This window comes from Chiloscyllium plagiosum, chromosome 15 (genome assembly GCF_004010195.1).
Source record: "Chiloscyllium plagiosum isolate BGI_BamShark_2017 chromosome 15, ASM401019v2, whole genome shotgun sequence".
In the NCBI taxonomy this organism is placed as follows: domain Eukaryota; kingdom Metazoa; phylum Chordata; class Chondrichthyes; order Orectolobiformes; family Hemiscylliidae; genus Chiloscyllium; species Chiloscyllium plagiosum.
The window spans coordinates 12,443,391-12,467,526 of NC_057724.1; the positions used below are offsets into that span (position 1 = coordinate 12,443,391).

General features: G+C 41.7%; 1 protein-coding gene across 2 annotated transcripts in view; it reads right to left on the reverse strand.

Moving 5' to 3' along the window:
* sh3bgrl (SH3 domain binding glutamate-rich protein like) overlaps positions 1 to 22,528 on the reverse strand; it is an 82,618-nt gene extending 60,090 nt beyond the window's left edge. The window contains exon 1 of one of the 2 annotated variants that reach the window (XM_043704427.1): positions 22,357 to 22,528. In XM_043704427.1, the coding sequence (XP_043560362.1) occupies positions 22,357 to 22,401 (45 nt within the window). In that variant the 5' untranslated portion in view covers positions 22,402 to 22,528. Of the gene's footprint in view, positions 1 to 21,651; positions 21,821 to 22,356 lie in introns of those variants that run through there. The other variant, XM_043704428.1, reaches the window with a different exon arrangement.
* Positions 22,529 to 24,136: the final 1,608 nt, after the last annotated feature.

Consider the following 24,136-nt stretch of genomic DNA (forward strand, 5'->3'; position numbering starts at 1 on the left):
TATCTTCCGACTGGGATCCCTCCAACCGCAGGGGATGAACTTGGACTTCACCAGTTTCTTCATCCCCCCTCCCCTTGTCTCAGCCGAATCCCTCCAGCCCGGCACCGCCTTCCTGACCTGCAGTCTTCTTCTTGACCTCTCCGCCTCCACCCTACTCCGACCTATCACCTTCACCTTGACCTCTTTCCACCTATCACATTTCCAACGCCCCTCCTCCAAGTCCCTCCTCCCTACCTTTTATCTTCTCCTGCTGAACACTCTCTGCTCATTCCTGAAGAAGGGCATGTGCCCGAAACGTCGAATCTTCTGTTCCCTAGATGCTGCCTGACCTGCTGTGCTGTTCCAGCAATAAAGTTTCAGCTCCAACAAGTCCACACCAATTCTCTGAAGAGCATCCCACTCAAACTCATCCCCCCTAACCTACACCTGTAATTCTGCATTTCCCATAGCTAATCCACCGAACTTAGGCATCCCTGGACATTCTGGGCAATTTAGCATGGCCTATTCACTTAACCTGCACATCTTTGGACTGTGGGAGAAAACCAGATGACTTGAAGGAAACCCAGGCAGACATGGGGAGAATGTACAAATTCCACACAGTCACACAAGAGCGGAATTTAACCCGGGTCCTTGGCGCTGTGAGGCAGTAGTCTTAACCACTGAGACACCATGCTGCCCTGACGGATAATTTAATAATGTATTGAATGTCATACCAATGCAAACTTGTATCTATTGATGTCACACAGTTCACTATATCTTCGTTAAAGATAAAAACCTCTTGTTGTTAGATGGCCTAGTAATTTTTTTTTTACCATACTAGACAAAATAGGGCCTGTAAATTCCAACCCGAAAGGAAATTGAATTTCAGATACTAGTTTTGAAATTCGCAATACAGCGAATTCACAATACACTGTGGTATTAGGAGTAGTTTTGTACCATCCACAAAAACAGGATACAGTACTTTTGAATTTGAAATCACCTCTGTTGACTCCTTGTCCTCAATACCCAGAACCAAAACGGTCCTTAACCTCAGAACCACTCCCCAGCTCCCACCTCCCTTTCATAATCAAACACTGTGGCGTCACCATCTAAAACCAGGCTAACCATAAAGATATGTCACAGTAAACTGGTGCTAATATGCTCACTGCCTCAGTAAACACAGCACCCTGTAGTTAACCATTTTGTTTGTGTCCACCCACAATAGCAGAAAGCAGGTAACTTTCCCACTCAACCTTGTCAGATTCTAAATTTGTCAGTCTCTCACTTCCAGCAACTGTTAAAACATGGAAGATGCAACATGTTTGGATGGAATCAATGCATGGTTCTCGAAGCACTCCACCAGTGATGGGGTTTTCTCAGCTTGGCCTGCATTTTCGCAGAGATAGATGGGCCCTGCACTGAGCAAAATAGCACTGGAGTTTCCAACCTGACATACTATCCAGGGGGTGGTGGTGGTGATGGTGGGGTGCAGTGGAGAACACAGATGGAGCCATTTCACACGTCTGCACTTCATGGGGGCAGCAGCATATTTAAAACTACAAATCTTAACCACTGTTAGCGATGGGCAAAGATACTGGCCTACAGCAACAGCCCATAAATGAATAAGAAAAATAAAAATCAGGACAGCATAGGATTTGTTCTGTCCAGATTCCAAGAAGGACAGCATACTTAAGAAATGTTTTTAAAAAGCAAAAAAAATGAGCATAATTTTAAATCATGGGCCATTATACACAACACAAAATATTAATCCCCTAATGCAGACTGTCCTTGTTGGAATGACCCATATTAAACCTGCTAGATCTGGAAAGAAGCATGAAAAACTGCAGTGCCTTAATTTTGCCAATGGATGGCTCAACCTGCCTCTGAAACAAACCCCAGAGTTCGACATGAACTCTGTGGAATGTTTGAAATTTTCTAGATTTTGACATCCTGGCAAACTACATCCATAGAAGAAACTACCCACCCCTTAATAAGGAGGAAAACAGGACAAAGAGAATGACGCTTCTGGATAACCGCCAGGAAACAGTTTGAAATCTGCAGACAACGTTTGTTTTATATTATACAGCCGTAGACATTTTTGCACTGTAGGTCATTACCACGTGAATTCTGTTCAAGATGGCTCGTTGGACTGAAACCTGTAGTTTACAGAAACAACAACAGAAACATTGTAGGTACAACCCATTGTCCATGAACAAACAAGAAGTACAGAGTAACCGGGCTTTCGCCAGATGTTAACACTTCAAATTCTGAGAGAGAAGATTGTTGTCCTCTTCACCCACAATTCTTTAGTCACTGAATTGACTCTCACTCTGGCAATGCCTCAATTTTAAAATGCTCACTATTCCTAGCCCTCCAAACTCCAATCCTCTGAAAACTTCACTAGCATCTCATCCTGATCCCTAGGATATTCCCAGTTTTCTTCACTTCATTAGAACTTCCAGCTGGTCTCTAAGATTGTGCCCCACAAGCTTTTCCCTCTCTATGTCTCTCACCTCCTGAGGCACTGCTTGAAACTTACGTTTTGACTAAGATCTGGCCTTATGCATCTAAATGCCAAATTCTGTTTGACAGTTTTTATTATCAAGTGGCTTGAAGTAACCATTACATTGTGGCTACTTAAAAGAAGGTAATTGTTTTTGTTCTCAAGTCCTAATTTAGAGATTTGAACATGTATAGAGCACCAGCCTGGATTACAACACCAAGGGACTGCTGTATTGCAGATTCACTATAATGTGGGTGATGCATTAACCTGAGACCTACTCTCCTGTTTCAGATGGACATAAATGACCCAGGGCACAAGTTAAAAGAAAGCAGAGGAGCTCTCCTGATGACAAAATTTATGATTTTTTTTCTTATTTTGAGGAAGAAGAAGGGTCTATTAGAGACCACCAGGATAATTTGTCTGCAGATATGTAAGATGTTGGCATTGTTCCTAATGAATAGTTTGTGTCTATTTTCACAAATAAGAGACCAAGCAAAGGCTGCAATTAAGGAGGAATAGTGAATACTGGATGAAATAAGCATAGTGAAGAAGGAAATATTAACATATTTATCATACTTGAAAATGGATAATGGATTGATTAATTGTATTCCAGGCTGCTAAACAAAGCAAGGGGTGAAATAGCAGAGGTTCTGACTATCTATTTCCAATCCTCTCTGGTTTTACGAAAGTGACAGTAGATTGGAGAATTGCTAACATGTTACTTTTCTTTACAAAGGGCAGAAGGGAGATCCAGAGTGATTATACACCAGAGTTTGGTAGTATGCAAATTTTTGGGAAAAACTTCTGGAAGACATTATACATTGGCATTTACAGAGACATGGATTATTCAAAGGTCAGTTTGTTACTGGTAGGTCCGGTCTAAAGAACTTGAATTAATCTTTTAAATAGGACAGTAGATGTGTGTAGCACATTTGAAGTCCGTGTTGAATTTTGCAAGATCCTTGTTATGGACCCACATGGCAGACTGGTCAAAAAATTAAAATCAATTGAATTCAACTGACAAGTTTGAGGCAAAATTGGCTCAACAGCAGAGGGAAAGAGCTACAATTGACAGGGGTTTGAGACTACAGGATTATTTCCTTCAACATTCTGTGGGATTTGGTAGTGAGTCCCTTGCTGTTTGTGCTAAGTATCAATGAATTAGACCAATAAGTGGAAGGTCTGATGAAGAATTATCAGATCATACAGAAGTTGGGTATGTGAATGATGATGAGAAAGCAAGGAATTATCAATGGATTAGACAGGTAGGCAGGAAAGTGGAAAAGTCTCAAGTTGTGTGGAAGACAAATAAAGGTAAGAAAATGAGTAATAAATGGTAGGATTCCATAAAATGTAGATAGAGCAAAAAAGAGAGACATTGGAATTCATCTCTACAAATTCTTCAAGTTAGCAAGATATGGTGGTCAAGGACATATAGGATGTTTCCCCTGCTAGGGCAAGCTCTCAACATTAAGAACAAAGAGTCTATGCACTAACCGTATAGAATATTATTTAAACCACAGCTGGACAATTGCATACAACACTGGTCACCACATCACAGGAAGGATGTGATTGCACTGGAGAGGGTACAGAGGTGATTCACGAGGATTTTAGGAATTCTCGCTAAGAGAATATATTGGATAGGCTAGGGTTGATTTCTTTGGAACAGAGGAGGCTAAGGGGAGATTTAATTGAAGACCACATAAAATATAAGACCAAGAGTGAGTAAGAATGATTGAATTCCCTTAGTAGATTTGTCAATAACCAGAGAAGATGGATTTAAAAGTAATTGGGAGGAACAAGTAGAGGGAGGTCAATGAGAATATTTTTCTCCACGAGTTTGATGGGGGTCTGGGACTCTCTGCCTTGTCGGGGGTGGAGGAGAATAGGGTGAGGTAGAAATCCTCCTCACATTAGAAACATATTTGGATATGCTCTTGAAATGCTCCAATCTACGAAAACCGTGGACAATAGGAGGAGATTTGATTGCTCTTTTCCAGCTGGCATAGAAATGACAGAATGACTGGTCTCCTCGTGCAACAGAAATCTTTATACACATTTCTTTCTCAAGCAGCATCAGGAAATGGTCACCTGCCTAGTCCACGACATTGCAGCTGTTTATCGGATCTTGCTGTGCACATGTTCGCTATTCCAACAATATAATTTGCGACCCTATTTCTACACCTTGTTACTGGTGCTATACAACACAAGGTCCTTCTTTCTCTACCTCTAAGGCACTTGAATCTGGTTTCTGAATTTAAACAGAACTAAATACAAATGTGAACAACAAGATAGCAGTCAAGTAATGTTTTGTGTGGTGAGGAGGAGGGCGGATGGAGAGCTAACATAAACTCAAAGTCAGAAAATTGAGATTCATAAAAGCCAGATACATAGCAGAGAATGTAATCTGTTTGTACCGTGCCAAAATTAGAGGATTATTGCTAAAGAACAGTGAGAAATAATGAGAGTCTGTACAAAGAATCCAGATTCAATAAAAAGGATTTAGATTCAGACTAAAAAGTTATTGGAAGATAAGCTTAAATATTTTTGTGTAGACGGAAGGATGACCACGACTTGGATTATAAAACCCACATTATGCAGAGTCCTTCACAAGGTCAAAACCAAGCAGAGAAAAGGATATTATCAGTAGGAAGTAGACCAGAAGATGCAGTGAAAAGGTTAGGGAGAAGAATTCCAAAAGGTCAGGGTGCAGTAACTGACTGAGTGATGGTGCTAATGAGAGATGAAAGGAAACAGGAATTAATCCCCAATTTACGATGCAGAGGGATAAAAGAGATATGTGGCTAGAGACAGCAGTCCGGGGCATGGGCAGTTCTGACACAGACCAGATTCACTGGAGTACAGGTGATAAGGGGCTTTCCAAAAACAGGAAGAGAGATAGACAAACAGGGTATGCTGGGATATTCTTGTCTTTTTACACTGTTACAGTGTGTAGACCGTGATGTCAAGGCCAGAATCTATTGCCCATCCCTGGTTCTCCTGAAGAAAATGATGGACCTATATCCCTTAGCCCCCATTCCTCCTTCAAAAACTGCAGTCCACATGGTGAGGTTACTGTAATATGGTACTCCAGGATATGACAAATCTTATTCTGAAATTGGCTCACCAACCCCAAGTGAAAAGAATATTCAAATCTGGCTACTCGAGGTTGGACAGCCCCTGTTGGAGATGGTAAATCCCACAGCCATTGCGCACCAGTGGCATTGGGGCAGAACCTTTAACATGGAGCATGGAGTGCCTGCCAAGCAGATGACTTGCTCTTGGCTAACAATAAAGCTTCTTGAGTGTGGAAAAGGACCAATATTAAACATCTTGAAGGTTGGAGACTGGGGCTTCAGAGAGGGAATGTTTTGTGATGTCAATTTGCTGACTTGGATTTAAATTTCAGATCTGGAAGTTAGAAAAAGGCATGAGAAGGTATATGTTACAGAGGAAAAATATTGAAATCCTGTGATGGGATAAATCTAGGCTATGAAGCTAAACTCAGAGTAAGGCAGGCTGAACAATACTGTACCCAAAAGGGAATCAAAGCCAGATGCAATAATGCATCGGAAAATATCAAATGGACAATTCATGTCAATGACATGTTTGGTGCTGAGTGGGTACTCAACAATAGCAACTTACATCTGTAACACATCTTTAACAAAGCATTTCTCAAGTGTATACTCAATCAAAAACAAAACTGACACCAGGCTAAGGGAGGACACAAGCAAAAGTGATGAAAAGTTTGGTTAAGAGGTTTAAAGGAGCATCTTTGAAAAGAAAATCAGTGAGGCAGAGGGTAAAGAGAAAAACAAAGAAGTGCAGATGCTGGAAATCAGAAACAAAAATAGAAATAACTGGAGAAACTCAGCAGGTCTTACAGCATCTGTAGAAAGAAAGCAAAGTTAACATTTTGGGTCCAGTGACCCTTTGTCAGAACTGATTATAGTTAGGAAACTGTTGGCATAAATGCTGAAGACTAGTGATGGGGAGGGAGGGGGAGAAGCAAACAATCTGTGAAGATGGAGCCTGGAGAGGGAGAGAGAACAGTGCTTGGGCAGATAGTGGAATGGATAATGCTGAGCTGAGGGAGAAGAAAAGCTGATAGTAGGGGCTGACAATAGATTAGCTGTGATGAAAGCAGCCCATGTCATAAGAGGGCGTGGAGTGTGCAGGTGGGAGAAGGTCATGGGAAAAGGTGGTCAGGCCTTAAAGTTTTTGAAGTCAATATCGAGTACTGAAGGCTGCAGGCTCCCCAAGCTGAAATGGGATGCCGGTCTTCCAGCTTGCGCTAAGCTTCACTGGAGCACTGCAGCAAGCCCAAGACAGAAATGTTGGCCAGGGAACAGGGCGGTGTGTTGAAGTGGCAGGCAACAGGAAACGCAGGGTCTTTTTTGTGGTCAGGACGTAGGTGTTCTGTAAAAGTGGTCACCTAGTCTATGCTTCATTTCCCCAATGTAGAGGCAACCACATTGTGAGCAGCGAATGCAGTAGAGTAGATTGTGCACACCTTCACCCCCAAGATGTGTTTGGGCCCTTGGATACTGAGGAAGCAAATGGGCAAGTGTTACATGTTCTGCGATTGTAGGTGAAGGTGCAGTGGGGCTGTGGGGAGGTGTTGGGAATGGGGAAGTGAACCAGTGTAATCTGGAAGGTGGACAAGGAAGGGGAGGGGAATATTCGTCTGGTGGTGGCAACCTGTTGGAGATGGCAGAAATGGCAATTTATGATCCTAGAGTAGGGTAAAGGGTTGAGTATCTGTGTAACTGAAAGCATAACTACCGATGCTACAGCACAAGACAAGGGAGCAAAATAGGCTAAATATGGAAGAGCACCGAGTTTTCTGAAATATTTTAAAATTTGCGCAGCAATATTTTGGGTAAGCTCAAGTTTATGGAGGATGAGAGGCCAGAAGGTAACAAGCAAAACATTAAAATTGTAAAGCCCCAACACTGTCAGCTTAAGCACACAACTGAAGAAGACATTTGAATGCAAGTTTGCGGGGGTGCAACTTTGGCAGAGGTGCTATTGTTCAAATGAGCTGCTTAACTACAATCTCGGCTGGAAGCAAGTTTAAAGGTAAGTAAAGTCTTGTCCTGGTCAACAATGTCACTCAAAACAGAATAATTTGTTCACCTGATTTACGGTTAGAGAGTCAAGCGATTGCAACTGTACTTGCCACAATTTCCTACATATTAATGACTATTAGTAATAAAACAATCATCAGATGTAAATCACTGTGGGACATTCCATGGGAGGTAAAATAAATTTCTGATTTTGCTGGTGTTGAATTGAAGGACATTTTAACTTAACCCAAGAATAGAAGGCAGGTTGCCTGATACAAAAATGAACTGTGGTATCAAGAGCAATGTCTGACTCAAAGCTGACTGTTATCAGGATTTATATGGAAGCTGCCCCTATAATTGTAATTAATATGTTGGGCAAGAGCAGAGATAAATACAACGAGACCAACAATGGCACCTTCTGGACAGGGTTTGTGAAACATGGTAAATGTATACTGAAGATATATTCTGAACTACTGACAATCATTATAACTTGCCTGGATGGGTGCAGCTCCAACAACACTCAAGAAGCTCGACACCATCCGGGACAAAGCAACCCACGTGAATGGCACCAAACGTTCAATCCCTCCACCCCAGCGCTCAGTAACAGCAGTCTGTACTATTATCTACAAGATGCACTGCAGAAATTCATCAAAGATCCTTAGACAGCACCTTCCAAACCCACAACCACTTCCATCTAGAAGGACAAAGGCAGCAGAAACTTGGGAACACCACTACCTGCAAGTTCCCCTCCAAGCCATTCCCTATCCTGACTTGGAAATATACTGCTGTTCCTTCACAGTCGGTTGGGTCAAAGTCCTGAAATTCTCCTCCCTACCAGCATTGAGAGCCAACCCACTGCAGGTGGACTGCAGCGGTTCAAGAAGGCAGCTCACCACCATCTTCTCAAGGGCAAGTAGGGATGGACAATCAATGCTGGCTCAGCCAGCGACCCCCACGTCCCACAAATGTAGTAAATAAATTCAACAGTGTGAGCTCCTGAAGATGTGGGAACACTTGAATGAATGTGTGAGGGCAAATCAAAGCTTTATTGTTTAATTTAGATTGTGTGATAAGCAAAATTAATATTATTTCCCTTTTTGTTTGGAATGAAACTTGCAGGAAAATTTCTGTGGGCTGTTTAGAACTCGCATCACTTAAACAGACATTGAACTCGCAAGCAGATTCATATTATAAAGAAATTGTTACAGTCAAAAGAAGGGTGAAAAGAAAGGGAAATCATTCCACACCTAATTATATAACCCCATTAGCCACTGACTGTACAATCAAACACATTCAAACTATGTCAATTTCCAAATAATAGCTCCTACACCATTTGTTGGAAAAATGCACCACAAATTAAAGCAATCAGTGTGTAAATTAACTTTAAAAATGAACTCAGTGCTATGCCTGACTTCCTAAAGTTCCTGTTGGTTAATGTTGGCGGGAGAAGCATAACATGAAACTATAGCCAGAAATAAAAAGGTGCTCAAAGATCAGACCAAATGAAAACAAAAGTTTTGAAGCCCAATCTCAAACATGTTGTGGCTATGGCATTGTCAACAAATGAGCATGTTATCCAGGAACTTTTCTGCAGAATGTGAGCGAGGAATAAAGATCAGACTTGTTCACCATCTTTATCAGGTATCTTGCACAGCCTTGAGATATCCCAAGGCAATGGTGATGGAATTTCTGGACGTGGCTTTTATTTCATTGAGACAGATTCTAATTTTTAAAAAAAGGGAAACTGAAGGGAAATTGAGATAAGAAACTGACTCTCCCAGTTTCTGAGAGAACCGAGATTAGAACTAAAAAGGTGTCTGAATGAAATGACTCAGAAGGAGACAGAGACAACAGAGCTCAGCAGAGGTTGATGAGTTCAGTGGTATAGCAGGCTGAAGACAAAGGACTACATCCAGAAGCTGAAAGAAGCAAATGCACATTGTTGCAACTCTTTCTGTTAAAACTGAAGATAACATTGGGAGATCTACATCACCTAGACCTTGTTGGGGAACGTTCTAAAGATGTGTGCCATGGCATCGATCACAGCACTGGAAGCAACAACAGCAAACTCTATCCTGATGATCCGGCAAAGTCCTACTTACTAATCTCTGTGGACCAGTGACAAAATTGAGTGCAGTCTACCACAGCCTAATCAAGCAATCACCTTGATAATAACAGGAGCAGTCTGCATGACATGGTTTCATGAGTATGACAATGGCCCAGACACCACCATCACCATCCCTGGGCAGTCTGGTCCTACTTGTAGAACAGGCCCAGCAGAGGTGGCAGCACAGTGATATACTTTCAGGAGGGAGTTGCTCTGGGAATCTTCAGCATTGACCCTAGATCTCATGAAGTCTCATAGCAACAGATCAAACTTTGGCAAGGAAACCTCTTGCTGGCTACTACATACCACACCTCTCACAGCTGATGACTCAGCACTCCATGTTGAGCAACACTTGGAGCAGACAAGATGGATGATCCATCTCGGCCTCCTCCAGTGGTTCCCAGCATTACAGATACCAGTCTTCAGGCAATTCGATTCACTCCACATGATATCAAGCAGTTGGCAACACTGGATACTGAAAAGGCTATGGGCCCTGACAACATTCCTGTAATAGTATTGAAGGCTTGTGTTCCAGAACTTGCCACTCCCCCAGTCAGATGGTTCAAGTACAGTTATAACACTGGCATCCAACAAACAATGTGGGAAAGTTGTCGAGGTATTTCCTATACATAAAAAGCAGACAAATCAGCCCGCCCAATTACCATTCTATCATACTATTCCGATCATCAGTAAAGTGATGGAAAGTGCCATCAGCAGTGGTATCAAGCAGCACCTGCTCAGCGACGCCCAGTTTAGGTTCTGCCAGGGCCACTCAGCTCCTGACTTCATCACAGTCTTGGTTCACACATTGATATAAGAACTGTATTCCAGAGTTGAGGTGAGAGTGACAGCCCTTAATGTCAAGTCCACGTTTTACTAAATGTGGCATTGAGGAACTCTAGCAAACTGGAGATACTGGAAACCAAGAGGTAATCTCTCCAATGGTTGAAATCATATCTGGCTAATGGGATGGATGGTTGTGGTTTTGGAGGTCAGTCTTCTCAGCTCCAGAACATCTCTGCAGGAATGGTGGGGCTTCAGTTCCAACATGCTATCTCAGTGAATCATGAAAATAGTGTTCACTACATCCATTACACATACCCCCACTCTACAAACTCTCACTCCGCTTTGCTTCCCTCTGTCCCTGTCCAGCACCTCACTCGCCCTTTGCAGCTATTTGGTGTCACCCATCTTGTCTCTAGCTGACTGCTGTCAACCACCTCATTATTACCAACCACAGTCTTGGTCCTCTTCTGTATTTGCTATTGATGGCCCCACTCTGAACCTATCAGCAGCAAATGTGGAAGACAGCCGTACCGCGATTGGAGCAGTAGCTCCTCACCATTTCCTCCAATGCTATTTACAATGGTGACTTTGCTCGGACTGGTTGCCCCCTGAAGTGAGTTTTTGTGGGCAATTTGGCAGTTTTAGGGTGAAATCTGCCTGTAGCCCAATGTGTATTTTGAGCGCAGCTGGACAGTTTTTCTTCTGGAGATGTTGGTTGAGGAATCACTACCGGCCAGATGCTTATCCTGGGGCTTTTCATGAGCCATTATTGAAAAGAACCGCACTAACAAGTCTGATCTACATCTGTACTTTTCAAACGGGACCCACGGACAACTGGAAAGTCCTAATGTGGAATCAGAACTTTTGTCAGTGACCTCAATTAGCACAGAGCGAGGAATCTGCAGGAGTTGGGTCATGTTCTGCATGATTACTTTAAATGCATAATTTTCAGTGATCAAAAAGATCTTGGATATTACAAGGCCATAAGACAACAATCGCACAATACATTTAAACTGTTCAACCTATATCCCAGGTCCCCAGTTTTCCAGATTAAGGTTTTGTTAGCAGAAGCAATCTCGATTCATGTTAAGTTTTCTAACAAAGAGTAACAGCACAGATCAATTATAGCTGAAGGATCTAGTGTAGAACAAATCTTCATTATGGAATGTAAGATATTATACAAAGCATGGCCACAGGTTCTATTATTTAACTTAAAATTCATTAAGCCATATACAAAGCTTCATTAGAAATGAAACCATCCATACAGCAAAGTCTTGTAATGTAGATATAAAAGCTTCAGAAACACTTCCATCCATCATTTCCTTTCAAAGCCTTTCCACATTGCCTCTTGGCTTTCAAACAAATGTAAACATAAAATGAGAACTGCTAAATGTCAGCTATTTTCCCAACTCAATAAGCTAGATGTATAAGTAAGCAACTTAACACTGTCCAAAAGTAATCAATTCTCCCATCAGCACTTCAGGTCTGAACATTGTGGAACTACATGTTTATTACTGCTTTTCAGAAGTTTGGTTCTTCGAACGTCTCTAACTGGTAAACATGGCAATAAACTAAATCACAAGAGACAAGTCCACCGATGAAGAGAGATTGTTTATAATCAAAAGCTACTCTTTCCGCTCCTATTATCCCAGTTCTGTCAATATAAGTCTGCTGTTCCCACTTATCAGTACAGTTAGAAAGCCAGTGCCTTTCCAAGCATGCTGCAGATTTCAAGCCAAATCCACTCATACTTAAGTCACATAAGATCCATTGGAATGTGTGTGTGTGGGGCATCAGTGAATTACGATCGTCCTTCTCTCGCTGCAAGAACCCACCACTCTCACCATTAATTATCCAAGGGGTGCGATTGGTAGGAGTGGGCCAGACAGCCATTCCAGAGTGGTTCTGGTGCTTTGGTTCAGCTCACTCCGGCAGTGACCACTTCATGACCTGTCTCATGACAGTGCAGCGTGGAACATGAATGTTGATGTGAAAAACCTGTTTATAAAGAAAAAGACTGACTCCCCTGCAGTCTACCAAATGTTATGGATTTGAGCATTGGAATACTTCCAACTTCTTAAAAGCCACAATTCTGTGTTAACTTTAACTCTTTGATATCAGATCAGTCACATTTTTAACAGCCTGAATTAATCCAGTGGCTTTCTTTCCTGAGTAAACAACTCACTGGAAACGCTGGAATTTCAGTGCAGTATTGGAAGGATGCTGCAGTGTTGATGGTGCTGTCTTTTGAATGCTGTATTAATCTGATATCTCATCTATAATCTGCAGTGGATGTAAAAGATCCCATAGCACTCAAAAAGAAAAGCAGACTACCTAGTTATTATTGTATTGCTGCTTTTGGAAGGATGCTGTAGACACACTGACTATTGTTTGGTATGGCACAACTATGTCCACACTGCAAACACTTCTGTGACTGTGAGAGGATTTAGGCACATCCTGAGGTTGTAAAAGATTCTCAATAAATGAAGGTCTCTCTTTCGTTTCCACAAATGTCCATTCTAATTTCTGAAAAAATATGCTAGTGGGTATTGAATTCAATATGAAAACCAAATTCTAACTTCCAGGGCTTACTGGGGTCACCAGATCCAAAACGTTAATTCTGATTTCTCTTCACAGATGCTGCCAGACCTGCTGAGTTTTTCTAGCAACTTCTGTTTTTGTTTCTGTTTAAAACCCTGAGGGGGAGGGGGGGGTCATGTTAATTACCTGCTGCATTACTAGAGTCAGACATTGTCTGTGATGGCATCTTGCCCTGCCCAAAACAGCAGGAGGTGGTCTTAAACCATCCTGATGACCAACCCTCATTAATAAATGGCCAACACATTATAGTAGTTGAAGAGGCCAGCTCACTAACCAGATAGGACAAGAAATTATCTGTCCCTTGCATTGGGCTGGCCAATAACATAGATCTGGAGTGCTGTGGAGTGAAGAAGGACAACCAAGGACTGAAAAGAAGGATGGACAGAAAAGAAGAAAGAATAGAAAAAGGAAGAAAGGATGGGTGGAAACAGGTAGAAACACTTTTTCCTCCTCTTGTTGGATATACTTTTGAGCTGAGCTTATTGTCACTGCACCCATCAATTCTACACTACAAAGCATGTGGATCTGGAGCTATTCAATTCTAGCGATTGGTATTAAAAGCAACACATCTAACTGAAACTTTTTTTACAAAAATAAAGACCGGCAACAAAAAAAAAAATTCAGTTCACCGAGCTTGATGTCAAAGTAGGGAACATTAAAGCTACCCCTGCGGAATGATGGCTGTCACAACCATTTCATTGGTGGCTGTGGATAGCACATTCTCATGAATGGGTCTGAGGACGCCACTTTCAGGCCTGAAGAGAGAGCCCGAGGTATCTCAAAAACTGAGCACCAGGTGAACTTAGCTGCTTCACGCCGCGAGTGTGCAGCAGCGACAGAACTAGTTTTCGCAATGAACAGGATGCTATCAAGCTGCAAAGACATTCTACCCACCACAAGTTGTGTCCATGAATTTCAGTGCTGTTACACAGGCTGCATTTCCCAATGACTGATAGATCCAATCAACAGCAATCCCTTTGACTGCCTTGAATAGGCAAATAGTGACCATACTAAACTAGCCCATACTTTCAAAACTCAGAGCATAACATCTAAGGTTAAATATGGCTCTGTCGATAGACAGTGCCTGCAAACAATCCTGAGTATGCTAACAATTATATTAACAATCAGTCACCAGTTAGATTCATAATATGGTTCATTTTCCCATGCTATCAAAGGTTTTACGTAACATCCCAGAAATAACTGGAAGTGGGAAGGAGGAACTCAAGAAAATGAGAATCACCACAGAACTGATGCTTGGTGAATTGTCAGAGCTGTGTTCATCCCAGCACCTTCAACCAAAAAAAGGGCTCGTGCAATAGCTGATTCATTACATTTAATTTTCCAACATTTCCTCGATTTGATTAGACTGAAAATTAGCAAATGTAACTCCTTTATTTCTAACAATGGAGCAAGACAAAAAGCATGAAACTACAAGCCAGTTAATATTTGTCATAGGGAAGATGTGGGAAACTATTATAAAAAATATCAAAGCAGGTCATTTAGTTAAATCCTGATGATAGGTCATGGTGTAGGATACATACAACATCTGAATTGAGATGGATGGAAAATTGAGGTAACATGAAGCGAAGTGCAGGTATTAATGAGGCATTTTCTGGTTGGCAAGATACAAAGTTTTTGGGATCAGCATTGGGGCTCAGTTTATATCAAGTTATGTAAATAACTTGGATGACGGGAACAAAGGTATGGCTGTCAAAATAGGTGGGAAAGTAAGTTACGAAGAAAATAAAGAGAGGTATAAAGGCATATAAATAGGATAAGTAAGTGGAAAGAAAAATCTGGCAAATGGATTTTAATATGGGAAAATGTGAAATTTCTTACTTTGACAGGAAGAATAAAAAGACATATTATCTAAATGGTGAAAGAATGCAGAGCTCTGAGATTAAGAGGAATGTGTGTGTGGTCATGCATGAATCACAAAAGGTTAGGATACAGATACAGCAAGCAATTAAAAAAGCTCATATAATATTATTGTTTATTGCAAGGGGAATTGAACACAAAAGTCGTAAGGTCATGCTTCAGTTATACAAGACACTGGTGAGACCGCATTTGCTACGCTGTGTACAGGATTCATCTCTTTATTTCAGGAAGGGTGTACATATATTCAAAACAGTTCACAAAAGGTTGCCTAGACTATTTCTTGGAGTGAACCATTTTTCTTATGAAGAAGGCTCTTAGACGTCCACATCCAGTGCACTTCAAAACAGCAACATGTCGAATTGAAGTAGCTTTATTGTCACTTGATTGAAACATGCAAGATCCTGAGCGATCTTGACAGAGTAGATATGGAAAGTATGTTTCCATTTATGGAGAATTTAAAATTGAATGCCACAGTTTAAAAATCAGAGGTCACCCACTCAGGATAGAGATGAGGAGAAACAGTTCCTCAGGAAAGGCTGAGGGGTTTTGGAACTCTTTTCCTTGAAAGGCAATGGAAGCAGAATCTTTAAAATATTTAAGGCAGAGGTGAATAAATTATTGATAAGAAAGGGGGGTGAAAGATTATCAGGAGTCAGTAAGAATATGATGTAATCAGGCCACTCATGATCTTAATGAATGATGGAGCCAAATGGTCTACTTCAGCCACTGATTGTCTTGTTCATAAGTAAGCTTCACATCCAGATTCCGGCCCTCTGCAAGTAAAAGGAACATGTCTGGGCATTGCACCTTTTCTTAATTACACAAAACCCTGGTGTGGAGGAATCTATAACTTCTTGGTGCATTGTCCATTGCAGTGCCTCAACTGATCAGCACATTTTCTTGTGCATTATAAGTTGCTGTGACCATTTGAAATTTGGCATTTGTGTGGCTGTGATGATGAGTTCAAGGTGAAAACATCGTGTCTCATTTCTCATCAACATCAACCAGCATATTTCAATCCTTAATTTTTTATTTCAGGATCTACAAGAATCTTTGCTTCTCTTCTATTTTTGTGTCAAGATCATATTCCAACATTGCTATTTGTCTGTTATGTTCATCCTTTCTCCTTTTTCCACATTATGGCACAAAAACTAGTGAGTCATCGTTATCTTCTGCCACTTGATTTAATGCATTATAAGGGGTTAGAGATGAACTTCCCAAATTCTTGATGTAAGCATTTGTTTGCCTTTTCCAGGCTATTTCAAGGTAGCTAAACAGTGGAGGTTTTGGGGTTTGGGGTACAGAATTACAACAGTATAGGACTGTCTCAAAGTGGCTAATCCTTTCCTGTTTGCCATTTTTACGTAATTTTATATTCCTAGTTACCTTGCCCCTGACTCTGGAACTCTTATCGTAAACCTTTTACACTTGCTTCCTAATTTTTAATTCTTCTCTCTTGCTTTAATTTGGCTCCTCTCTGTAAAGTTCCTTTCTAATAATCGCCAAACTCAATGACAGTTTGTTCCATACTTTAGACATGAAGATATTGCTTAAATGACAGTTAATTCATTGTTCATTTAGCTTAGCATTATACTCCATTGGTGTTTTAATCCTCATGGTCTGAAAACACCAGAATCTTTCAACTGCATTCATCCTTGAAAAGTTCCATGTCATTTGGGTGAATAAGTGGCTCATGAGTGATTCATGTTTGGAAACAACTGACACGTAACGTGCAATTATATCAGCACATTAACCATATTGTTTGCACAGAAGAAATTTGCATTAGTTAACAGCACCACAATCTGCTACTTCATCCCAAAATAAGTGATTTCACTTGTTGGGAATGTATTTTGAAACAAATTGTGAGAAAGCTCATACTCATAACACACCCTGATCATCTCCTATTCCTCTAAGTTCCTCCAATGGGAGGCACATTGAAATATTTTCTTCACAAGAACATAAGAACAAAAGAAATAGAAGCAAGAATGGGCCATGCAGCCGATCAAACCTGCTCTGCCTTTCAATATGATCGTGATTTCAATTTTCAACCTGCTGAAAATCACAATGGATCAGGCAGCATCTGTCGAGAGAGAACAAGCTAATGTTTCAAGTCTAGTTGACACTTCACCAGAGCTGGTTTCAATTCTATATGCCTGTTTGCTCCCTATAATCCTGGACTCCCCTCAGGAATCTCTCCTCCTCTCTCTCTCTCTCTCTGTCTCCCTCTCACTCTATCCTAAGTGTGAACATATTAAGCTTCCCAGCCTCCACCTAACTCTCTGGGATAGAGTACACCAAAGATTCATAACATTGGCAAAAACAGAATTTGTCCTCATCTCTATCATGTGAGCAACCCCTTATCCTGACCATCTGCCTCCGAGTTCTAGATTCCCCCTTGAGAGAAAACAATCCTCTCAACATCTACCTTGTCAAGTCCACCTGGAAACATATGATCACCTCTCATTTTTGTTCAACCTTCCTTCAGAAGATAATCCCTTTGCTGCAGGAATCAACCCAGCGAACCTTCTCTGAACTGCTTCCAATGCAGTTGAATCCTGCCTTCAGTAAGGAGAGCTGGAAATGTGTTGCTGGAAAAGCGCAGCAGGTCAGGCAGCATCCAGGGAACAGGAGAATCGACGTTTCGGGCATTAGCCCTTCTTCAGGAAACATCGATTCTCCTGTTCCCTGGATGCTGCCTGACCTGCTGCGCTTTTCCAGCAACACATTTCCAGCTCTGATCTCCAGCATCTGCAGACCTCACTTTCTCCTTCAGTAAGGAGACCAAAGCCGCACACAGTGCTGCAGATGTAGTCTCACTAGTGCCCTATATAATTACAGCAAGACATTGGTACGTTTACATTCCATTCCATTTGCAATAAAAGGCAACATCCTATTTGCCTTCCTAGTTACTTGCTGTACTTGTAAGCTGACATTTTGTGATTCATGTACAAGGACACTTGTATCCTTCTGTATTGCAGCATTTTGGCATCTCTCACCGTTTAAATAATATTGCGTTTTTCTGTCCTTATTACAAACTGGACAACCTCTCAGCAACATATATTGTACTCTATCAGGCAGGTTTTCCCCATTTACTTGCCTATGTCCCTCTACAGACTGGATTTTCATTTTTTTTTAACTAACCCGTTCGCAGATGTTATTACACACCCCCTGTGTGTGTGGAACTTGAACTCAAGTCTCATGGTCCAAAGATAGAGACACTATCACTGCTTCACAGGCTGTATTTTCACCTGGGGAATGGGAAACAGGAATCATCTGGTGCCCAATCTCAAACCCATGCCCAGGAAGAAACAATCACTTGCGTAATTGATTTTGGCTGGGAGTGGCCCTTAGTTGGCATGGTAACAGGCTCCTGTTCAAGTAAAGATGATGGGAAGACTCTCAAAGCTGGAGGGCCAAACAGAGACCTACCAGCTGGGAACAGCAGCAGTCGTTGAAGCAAGTTAAGAAACAGAGAGGGTACCTCGACATGAATGGACCCTCTCCAACTTACTTCGATCTTTAAGTAAAATAATACAATAGAACACCAGACCACAGTTGGGAGGGGGGGTATCAAAGTGATAGGGGTGAAAGAGGAATTATATAGCTATTGGTACTTTTCATGTATGGTCACCATTGTAGAGCATGGAAACAACTTAAACACAGTTAGGTTTTACAAACAACATTGAACTGAATACCCAGATACTCTTGAATAACATCACTGTAATAGAATAACTATTGGTCAGGATGTCAAAAGTATTGATCCTGTCCTTCTTTGGATGGTGCTGTGGCATCTTTTAAAATGGATCGGAGATTGCAGGGATTACTAATATTTACCAGTATTAGTTGGCTTTTGACAGTCAAAAATGACAGGTAGAAGCCCCAATCCAAAAAACCTGAGCACATAATTAAACGCTGACACCCTCAAGCAGGACGAAGCAGCGCTATATTGTTAGGAAATATTAATGTTCTGATGAGATCTTCAGCCAAAGTGCTGTCAGACCTTTCAGTCGATTGATGAAAGATTCTATAGATTCAAAGAAGGGCAGAGAAGATCTGACCAATAGCCATTCTTGAACTAACATCATTAAAACAGATTACCTAGTTATTCACCATCATAAAAAAAACAGAAGAACTGCACATGCTGGAAATCAGAAACAAAAATAGAAATTGCTGGAAAAGCTCAGCAGGTCTGGCAGCATAGACTCAGAGATGTACAGCATGGAAAAAGACCCTTTGGTCCAACTCGTCCATGCTGACCAGATATCCTAAACTAATCTAGTCCCATTTGCCAGCGCTTGGCGCATATCGCTCTATGCCCTTCCTATTCATATACCCAACAAAATGCCTTTTAAATGCTGTAATTGTACCAGCCTCCACCATTTCCTCTGGCACCTCATTCTATACACGAACCACTCTCGGTGTGAAAAGGTTGCCCGTTAGGTCCCTTTTAAATCTTTCCCCTCTCACCCTAAACCTATGCCTTCTAGTACTGGATTTTCCCATCCCAGGGAAAAGACTTTGTCTATTTATTCTACCCATACCCCTCATGATTTCATAAACATCTATAAGGTCACCCCTCAGCCTCCGATGCTCCAGGGAAACAGCTCCAGTCTATTCAGCCTCTCCCTATAGCTCAAACCTTCAAACCCTGGCAACATCCTTGTAAATCTTTTCTGAACCCTTTCAAGTTTCACAATCATCCTTCCAAGAGCAGGAGACCAGAATTGCACGAGTATTCCAAAAGCGGCCTAACCAATGTCCTGTACAGCCACAACATGACCTCCCAACTCCTATACTCAATGCTCTGACAATAAAGGAAAGCCTGCCAAATGCCTTCCTGACTATCCCATCTACCTGTGACTCCACTTTCTTGGAATTATGAACCTGTGGAGAGAAATCAGAGTTAACTGAACCGGAAACATTGATTTCGCTCTACAAATGTTGCCAGACCTGCTGAGCTTTTCCAGCGATTTCTGGTTTCACTTATTCACCTTATGGATGAAGACCACCTGCAAATTGGTGTTTCCCTGCATTGCAATAGCGACTACCCTTCAAAAGTGCTTCAGTGGCTGCAATACATTTTTATGAGGTTGTGAGAAATGCTATATAAATGCAGGTTGTTTTCTTTTCCATTGTGACAAAACTAAAATGCTGCTTTAAAACTCAACAGGGAAGTTTAAATCAGGATAACATGAAATGAACAGGTTACCTGTAAGCCTGCCACAGAATGCTTGATGGTTAAATCACGGGGGCGAAGAATTACATATAAGGATGAATAGATGCAGAATTCCTAACCTCCATAAATGGACAATTGCAAAATCCCAATGAGCAAAAGCCTCCTATGTGGACTGTCAAACTACCTGCAACTAGTACTGGTGAATAGCACGCAAACCCTGCAATCTCAAAGAGATATTAAAAGGTACTACAGTACTATACATAGAAGTGTCTGAGCTGTGACTGGTGAAAGACTGAAACCGAGAGACCTGTAAAAATACAAGAGGAAGGGAGTGTACCTTTATTGCAGCTCACATCCTGGTTATGCAAGGGGTTATGGAAAGCTCAGTCTGTTGACCCAAGAGAGTGAGTTCTATTCCCAAACCAGCTGAGGTTACCATGAAGGATTCTCGTGTTCAGCCTCTTCCCTCGCCTGAGGTGTGGTAACCATTACCAATCATCTCTCTCGAATGACAGGGCTGCCCTATGTGAACTAGACAGAAGTGGGTACTGCAGATGCTGGAAATCAGCATCAGCTCCCCCTCCCACTCTGCCGAGGACATTCAGGTCCTGGGCCTCCTCCACCGCCACTCCCACACTGCCGGACGCCTGGAGGAAGAATGCCTCATCTTCCACCTCAGAACACTTCAACCCCAGGGCATCAATGTGGACTTCACCAGTTTCCTCATTTCTCCTCCCCCCACCTTACCCCAGTTCCAACCTGCCAGCTCAGCACTATCCTCATGACCTGTCCTACCTGCCAATTTTCCTTCTCACCTATCCACTCCACCCTCCTCTTTGACCTATCATCCCTACCTCCATCCACCTATTGTACTCTTGGCTGCCTTCTCCCCACCCTCCCATTTATCTCTCCACGCCGGAGGCTCCTTGCCTTAATTCCTGATGAAGGGCTTTTGCCTGAAACGTCAATTTTCCTGCTCCTCGGATGCTGCCTGACATGCTGTGCTTTTCTAGCATCACTCTAATCTAGACTCTGCCCTATGTGAAGACTAGGTGACATTGCCTTTACCCCTTACTGGCTATATATCTATCTGATCTGAAGGTCAGGCTTTGGTAACTGGCTGTTCCATGTTTTTTGTAGAACACTCAATTGATTAATTCATCAAATTTATGCTTTCGCAGACCGTGAGAAGTTATATGTTTTCCTTCAACCAGAGATTAGGTCTTTTTTTAATTAGTTGCTGGTGCTTTACATCAACTTTATTGAAAATCAAGCTGACAGCTCAAAACAGTGGAAGCAAGACAGGAGCTCCAAACAGGCATATCAAGAAAACTCGGGCAACAAAGCCATTTGATCTGCTCAGGGCAAGGACTCCACTGCCTGACTAAACTAACCTGCATTAAAAAAAACTCATGACTCCCCACTAAACTGCTCAAGTCTGCAAAACCTTAGAACTTCTCATGTGTTCAACTCCTCAGTGGACATTCCAAATCAGGCAATGATTGGATACATCAAGAAAAACAAAATGTATAAACAAAGACTTAATTCAGACCATTTTCTCCAGAGGATTGATGGTTCGGAGTCAGTTTCTGTCTTGTCTTAAGGCTCCTGTTGCATTTTGCGAAGTCCATTTCCACCAGGTTGCTTAAACACTGGATTTTTGGGAGATCTTCCACGACGCGCTGCATCCTGTTCAGCCCGTTTTGAAATAACAGCAGAGCAAAGCCCCATCAGGCTCATTGAAATTCCCCATTCCTCCGGCCAGCTGATGTAACCCTCAGACTGCCAGACGCTGCAATGAACTCTCTCTCTCTCTACATACTGTACCTGTATACAGATTTAAATTCCTGAAGAAGGGCTCATGCCCGAAACGTCGATTCTCCTGCTCCCTGGATGCTGCCTGACCTGCTGCGCTTTTCCAGCAACACATTTTCAGCTACAGAGTTAAATTCCATGACTTGCAAATGTAATGTCGCTTTTGCGAAAAATCGAAGCCATTCAGGGAAATTAGAGTGTGTTCAAGAAACTGCCATCTTAAAAGGAAATGTTTTAACAGAGAAGTAGTCACAACAATCTCAAATCCCGAAATATTTAACAATGCCCCAATGCTTTAACAATCACTGAATAAATCACTTGCAAATGTTTAACAACTTCTTGGGGAAAACAATTTCTTTTAACTCTTACACGTTTCTGTTTTTGTCTTCCTGCACCATATAAAGAATATTCTGTAAATTCTGACTCAGGAGTATATTCTTACCACTTTGGAACCGGAGGAGGATGCGATGAACACTTTAATCACCATGCTGTAAGCTGTATGTGTGACGGTGGAATGCCAGGTATGTAGCAGCTGCCAGGCAGAGAGTACACAGTCTGAACACGGCTGCTCAGTGTGCAGAAAAGCGAACGTTCAAGCAATATTTCCCCCAGCATTAAATACTCAAATCCCGGGTAACCACGCGAGATCATAGGGGGGAAAAAAACAGCGCCGACAATCTTAGAAGTATTCGTTCAGAATTTTGGATTGTAGAGTTTTAGAATTACGCTTTGTGGAAAATGATAGAATATTAGCAGCCTTAGAATCATTATCTTCAAATATAGGTGTTTTCTAATCAACTTGTTGGGCGTTGTTATTTTTTAACTTTTTATTCTTGTTTTCCAAGTTTAAATTATGACTTTAGTATAAAGTATTACCTATTTCTTCATTTTTCTAATAGTCTATGAAGTAATGCTTAACTTTTAAACTCTTGTTTCTGTTACTACGTTGTACCTAAGCTTTTTTTGAGCCTAGGTCCCTTATCTAAAATGGCACCAAGTGTGATGACATTGTATACTTTTCACTGTACTTCTGCACTTGAGTACATGTGACAGTAAAATCTCAAAATCTTAAACACTCTGGAGTAGATGGGACTTGAACCTATATCTGCTAGCACTTCATAATCACATACTTTTAGCTTTGGGGAATGATACAATCATAGAGGTTCAGATTTAAGGACATGTAGAAGCTTAGAATCATAGCTCTGACATTATGGAATCTGAGAGTCAGCTTGTTTCATAATTCTAAAAATCTTAAAATTATAGTACTTAGAATTAAACAATCGCAGAATCTCTACAATGTTGGAGCAGGGCATTCGACCCATTGAGTTCACACCGACTCTCAGACCATCCCACACAGACCAACCTTCCTACCCTGTCACGTTGCACTTCCCATCACTAATACACCTAGCCTGCACATCCCTGGACACTATGGGCAATTTGGCATTGCTAATCCACCCTGACCTGCACATCTTTGGACTGTAGGGGAAAACTGAAGCACCCAGAGAAAACCCATGTAGGCGCGGGGAGAATGTGCAAACACCACACAGACAGTTGCCCAAGGCTGGAATTGAACTCGGATTCCCATCACTAAGCCACCGTGCTACCCTAATCATAGACTAACAATTATAAGTTGTAAAATTCAATTCCATAGCACCCATACACTGTGCACTTTTAAAATTGACATTTCCATATTGTATGCATACTTCTGATACAAGCAATGTCACCTTCGTTCAGGTATTAATGCTCACATAGATGATGGGCACCAGATGGATATAGAATAGCAGATCATGACACCAAGCAGCACAAAATCTACATTGTCATTTTTGAGCTCCAGTCCAGAGCTAATGTTCTGTATCAAACATACAGAGCTAAACTTACTTGTATCATTGATAGTCACAGGCGAGGTGCCGGAAGACTGGAGGTTGGCAAACGTGGTGCCACTGTTTAAGAAGGGCGGTAAAGACAAGGCAGGGAACTATAGACCAGTGAGCCTGACCTTGGTGGTGGGCAAGTTGTTGGAGGGAATCCTGAGGGACAGGATGTACATGTATTTGGAAAGGCAAAGACTGATTAGGAATAGTCAACATGGCTTTGTGCGTGGGAAATCCTGTCTCACAAACTTGATTGAGTTTTTTGAAGAAGTAACAAAGAAGATTGATGAGGGCAGAGCAGTAGATGTGATCTATATGGACTTCAGTAAGGCGTTCAACAAGGTTCCCCAT